The 6,000-nt window shown below is 45.0% G+C and overlaps 1 protein-coding gene across 2 annotated transcripts in view; it reads left to right on the top strand.

Moving 5' to 3' along the window:
- Positions 1 to 1,896: 1,896 nt before the first annotated feature.
- Positions 1,897 to 6,000, top strand: part of LOC147105079 (AMP deaminase 2-like) — a 172,381-nt gene continuing 168,277 nt past the window's right edge. For both annotated transcript variants that reach the window (XR_015081674.1, XM_086011145.1), the window contains exon 1: positions 1,897 to 3,631. Coding sequence is in view for 1 of the 2 variants with exons in the window: in XM_086011145.1 (XP_085867271.1) it covers positions 3,280 to 3,631 (352 nt within the window). In the remaining variant the exon portion in view is untranslated. The remainder of the gene's footprint in view (positions 3,632 to 6,000) is intronic.

Raw genomic sequence — 6,000 nt, 5'->3', positions numbered from 1 at the left:
TCTCCGCTGGCTCAAAATGGCGTCTCCCGCGCTTTCCTTTCTTCCCGCGCTCGCCCTTCTTCTCCGCTGCGGCTTCAAAAATGGCGTCTCCCGCGCTCTCCCTTCTTCTCCGCGGCTCAAATGGCGTCTCCCGCGCTTCCTTTCTTTCCCCGCGGATGCTGCTCCGCTCTTGAGCCCTGGCTGTGCTCTGTACGTTCTCCTGTGCGCCTCTCTCGTTGCCGCCGCTCGGTCCTGAACCCCGGCTGTGCTTTACCCTCTCTCTCTTTGTTTTCCGTTGACGCCGCTCGGTCTTCAACCCCTGGCTGCGCCCTGTGCGCTTTACCCTCTCTCCTACCCCGTCGACGCTGCTCGGCCTTTTCTGTGCCATCGGTCGGCTCCAGCCGCCGCTGTCCGGGAAGGGTCTGCGCTGTACCTGTTGCCAGCCTGTTGCTGGATCGTCGTGGCTGGAGAACCAAGCCCAGCTCTCAACAGCCTCCCCTGCGATGTTCACTCTCTGCCGGATGACTGGGCAGTTGCTCGTGGTTGACGATCGTGCTTCTGGCCTCGACTTTCTTCCACTGTCCTCCAGGAGCGAATCCCTGGGAGGAAATGCAGAGTTGCAGGTAGATTCGAATCGACCTCGTCGCCACTGTTGAATCCGTGAATCTTAAGGTATGGTGTTCTTCAATAAATAGACGGAGACTGCAGATCAACAATCAACGGGTGTTTACTGGATGAGGGTAGTCTAAAAACTAACAGTACAGATGCCTGCTCAAGGCTTATATACAGGTGTGGTCACTGCCGGTACTACAGTATACAGGAGCTGTAAAAGTAGTTCTGTCTTAAAGGTACATACACTACACCATAGGTCTGGCACTTCAAGGTGAACCATTTTAGCAATAAAACAGCAACTCTTTGGCCTAAAAATTCAGTTGATTTGCACCTCCCGTTAGCGCCCTAAGAGGGCGCTAATGGGGCACAAAGCAACTAGCGCCTGGGCGCGGCAACGCCTCCCACGAAATTCAGCAAGAGGTTAGCGGCGGCAGTAACCATTAGCGTCATTAGATCTTCGGTAGCGCCCTGACTTACCGCCAGATGCTATGTCCGACAGGGTCAGGGGGGCCTACCTGCGGCCGGGGCGGCGCAAATTAAAGGGGAGGTACCGGGAGGTCATTGTTGTTGCTGGCCACTTGCCATCCCAGCCCCCGCTGCAGGGTGCTGGCTGCGCTCTGTGAGCCCGGCACTTATTTTGAGTGCTGGTCTCTTTTGTCGGCACTCCGATCCCTGGTGGCCCAGCTGGGCCCCGGGTCGAGCTGCGCTAGGCCCCTCCCCTTTAATAAGGGGAGGAACGCGCTGCGGCATGTAGGGCCATGATATTCACTCGCAGCGCCCCAAGAGGGAGGCGGGGTGCTTCCAGTAGCGCCCCGCCTCCCTCTTGCGGTGCTACCGGTGAATTTCGGGCGTGGGGGCGCTAATTTTTTCGACGCGCTAAAAGAAGTTAGCGCCCTAAGGGGGACGCGACCCAATTTTTCCCCCATTAATATCTTACTGTGTGAAAAATGAAATTATTCTGAATACAAAACTTTGGAAACCAAATGCAGATTTTCCCAAGCAATGTATTTGAAAGAATAGGGCATTTATGAATAGGTAATATCGAAAAGTACAGATAAAAGAAAAACTGCATCGGCTGAAAGTCTAAAATAAGAACAAAATGGTGGAAGTATGCAACAGGTCCATGAGTATCTGAAAAGAGAGAAAAAGTAGTTAACATTTTGGATTAAGACCCCCACCCCCCCCCCCCCAGTTCTGACAACACACAAAATGGCAATGTTTTTTTTCTCTAGATGCTGACAACTGTGTATTTTCTGTTTTGTAAAGATGAATGCTGTTGGGCAGGAATTCCTGTACAATGGGCAGGAATTCCTGTACAATAACCCCAACAGCATTCATCTTTACAAAACAGAAAATACACAGTTGTCAGCCCTTTAAAGCCAAGGTGAACATTTTTATGAGGGCAGAGCTTATCCCAGTGCTGCTGCAATGAGGTATAGTCAAACATGCTGGAGATTTAGGAGCTGCTCTTGACTCCCAGAAGTTTTAGGTTATCGCCCTCCATTCTTTGTTTTGAGACAAAATGCATCAGTAAACTGGGTATGTTATCCCTCAACTAGCATCACCAAAATAAATTCAGTAGTAATTTTTCATTTGCTGATTTGTGGGACCTTGCTGTGCAAAAAATGGCCACCATGTTTTTTCTCAAACAGTGACAATACTCAAAAAAAAAAACAAAAAAAAAGTTTATTGGTTGTGAAACACTTTGGGATACCTTGAGGACATGAAATGCATTATATACATTCAAGGTCGTCTTAAAAATTGAGTGATCAGCACTGAGGGTGGATTGGAAGGTATGTCTCTAACTGAACTGCGTATGTATCAATGCATTATTAGACCTTAATCGATGTGCATATCTTTCTATAATCTCAATGATAATGCCACTGTTGCGACTTCTTAAAATGTTTACCACAAGACTGAACACCCTTCTGTGCAAGGGCCTCGTGTTGGAGAATTTATCAGGATAGGCTTTTTTCAGCAATTTTAATGATTGTTAAAGCTGTATTGGCACACTTCATATTGTCATGCCTAGAGTACTTCTTAACTTCTCAAAATAGTTCTCACAATCTACTATCCCAGTTCCATCTATTCTTGAGAATCAAAATAGTCACTTCAAAGGAAACGTTGAACCTTCTTGACGGCAACATAGCTGTCGCCCTCCAGAAATCTCTAAAATAATGGGTCATTATTATTAGAGAGATCCATCAGGTCTATTTATTTGACTGGTAGATTTAAAAAGCCAGTTACAGTAAATAACTTGAAAGGGCGGACTATTGGATCTTGCTTCCACTGGAAGCAAATCTTCTGGACACTTGAGTGCCAAGTGATCTCCTGTGTTTTCATTCCCCTTACACTTACACTTCTTGGTAACACAATACAGACAAGTATTTTTGGCAAGGGGAATATTTGCCAAAACAGGACATAATACAGAAGTGTCCTTATCGTTCCAAAACACGGTGTTAGCACTCTAGGAATGCCTGTCACCGTGTTTGCTCAAGTGAGAGTTTATTTTTAATTGGGTATTTAAAGAATTACACAAGCAAATAGAGCCAGTAGAATAGAGTCGGTCTACATTTACAGCTTGCTTTCTCCCAAACATTTTGTATTGTTTATCCCCCCCCTCCCTCCTTTTTCTTTTTAGTTATCAATAAAGCATTTTCTTATTAATAGCTGCTCTTGTTGTTGTCGATGAGCTGGTTGCGCAGGCAGGCTTGGGCCCCGTTGCTAGGGGCAGCCGCCTTGCGGCCTTTTATGGAGACGCCGAGCCTGGGCCCCTCCTGCGCGGCGCGGCCGGCCGTTCCGAAGCCGCCCTCGCCCTGGCCGAGCGGAAATCTGAGGGGAAGCTGCTCCATTTTGGGCTGGTCGCGTCAAAGAGCCGCCGCAGCCGCCTCCTCTTCCTCCTCCGCCTGCCGCCCCTCTTCCTCGCAGTCGTCGGGCTCCTCGGGTAGAGACACGATGTCCGAGCCCATCCCCATCAGAGCCAAGAAACTCCGGCCCAAACTCCAGGGCAGGAGCAGTCTGCAAAATGCCGAGCCCACAGGTAAGTCCCTGAGGACAATATTTAAAAATACATGTGTGGGGGGGAAAAAATTAAGTTTAAGGCAGCAATGGCCGTCATTTTCTTCATCTAACACTACATTGCTTTTTCCTGAATTTCCACAATATTTATTTACTTTTAGGTCTTTCCTTTTTAAAAAGTACCATTTTTTTCCTGCATACTTTTTTTTATATAGCCTAAGGATAGTGGAAACCCGTTTGACACCTGTTTTGTGGCCAGATCTCTCAATTCATTGGGGATGGTGACTGTTCATTATACATAACTGTGAACAAAATGCAGAAATTAGTCTACAATTAAGCATGTTCTCTCCTGTTTAAAAAAAAATGTACATTGTGTTATTGTTAGCTTTTTGCATTTATGATAAGGTGGTGCAGGGGTGGTCAATAATTTTGGTTTTAGGTTTTTAATGTACTTGTTTGTGTTAACTTGCATTTAAATGATAGGGATGGTCAGTAAATTTGGTTGTCAATTTTAACCCTGTAGTTGAACATCAAACCTGTTCTTTGTTTCTGTTAGTACTGTAATGTGTTTTCGTTGGGGATGGGCCGGATTGGCTTAAACAGTGTCATCTCTACACCGCATTTTGTGAGTGGAATTTGAAATTCAATATGAATATTGTAAAATAATTCATCAGCAGTAAACAGACTAAAGGTGCCAATCTGAATTAACTCCACAATACCCTAATTTTGATGCCGTTCTGATTCCGCTCTTGTCAGACCATCTAATAAAGACGGTTATACATAGATACAAATAGATTGTTAAATCTTCTGATGTAGTAGAGCTCAAGTAATACAGTATTCAGCAAAAGGAAAAAATGAATTATTTTAATGAGGAATATGGAAATGCAAAACTTGGATTTTCAAAATTGTGGCAAAGAGAGTTGTACGAATATGATCTCCATCAATGGATTGAAGTAAAACAAAAGCAAAATACTGTGGACGCTGGAAATCTGAAATAAAAACAGAAAATGCTGGAACACTGAACAGGTCAGGCAGAGAGAGAAACACAGTTAACGTTTCAGGTCGTTCTATATTATTTTGCCTAGTGCATTCCTGGTTGTCAGTTCATATTTATTTAAACAACAACTTTTATTTCTATAGCGCCTTTAATGTAGTAAAACATTTCAAGGTACTTCAACAATAGCGTATTCAAAACAGATTAGACACCGTGCCATATTAGGACAGATAACCAAAAAGCTTGGTCAAAGAGGTATGTTTTAAAGTGCATCCTGAAAGGGGTGGGGTGGGGGGGGCGGGGGTTGGTGGTTGTGGGGAGAGGTTTAGGGAGGGAATTCCAGAGCTTAGGGCCAAGGCAGCTGAAGGCACTGTCGCCAATAGTGGGGTGATTAAAAGCGGGGATGCGCAAGAGGCTGGAATTGGAGGAGTGCAGAGATCTCGGCGGGTTATGGGGCTGGAGGAGGGTTAGAGATTTAAAGCATGTTTAAATTCATGTTTATCATTATATCAGTGATCTAGGCCTGCCAATATTTTTTTTGATTATTGAGATTTGAAGCTCGCGTGGAATTTTGAATGGGCCACGCTGCGCAAAAGAATTTACAGGGAACATTGCCGAGGCCCTGTCAAAGAAGAGCAGGGGAGTTATCCCCAGTGTTCAGGCCAATATTTATCCCTGTCAAAGAAGAGCAGGGGAGTTATCCCCAGTGTTCAGGCCAATATTTATCCCTCAATCAACATCACTAAAACAGATTATCTGGTCATTATCACATTGCTGTTTGTGGGAGCTTGCTCTGCACAAATTGGCTGCCACGTTTCTGATGTAAGCCCCCAAAGTGTGGACCAAGTGATATACATGGTCGACAACACCAGCTTGTTGTAAGAAAGACAGACCCAATAATTGAAGTAAAAACGGTTTATTCAGGCCTGGGGAGCTATGGCTCTTGCGTCCCAACACAAGGCTCCAACTCCACCGAATCTCTTGAGATTCACACAGTTATACACATTTTCCAAGACCTCCTACTCCAGAGGTCCAATCGATTTAAAAAATCTATACATTAATCACTAACTAGGTGTGTCTAACTTATACAAGGTAGCCTATAACATAAGTTTCACTTTTCACTGCAGGGGCCTGTGGCCCCTCTGATTTCTTGGAAATGAGTCATCAGGACATGTGATTTCTGAGAAGCGAGACCCTCTCTCTCTTGACCACTACTAAGTTTCGTTTTTCCAGAAAAGGGTTATGTCAGTGTCTCTTTTTGTAAGTTTCATCTCTCTAAACTGGTATGGTCATTTCTGCAATTAAACATACGAGTAATTAGTACATGCCATCTTTACACATCTTGCTGCCGCAATTGCGTTCTACTAAATGTGCCCTGTTACGCTCATTTTTTAATC

Source organism: Somniosus microcephalus, chromosome 18 (genome assembly GCF_052327205.1).
Source record: "Somniosus microcephalus isolate GS21.2 chromosome 18, FLI_Smic_1.0, whole genome shotgun sequence".
Lineage (NCBI taxonomy): Eukaryota > Metazoa > Chordata > Chondrichthyes > Squaliformes > Somniosidae > Somniosus > Somniosus microcephalus.
Note: the sequence above shows the minus strand (reverse complement) of the source record. Positions and strands in the feature narration are given on the sequence as shown.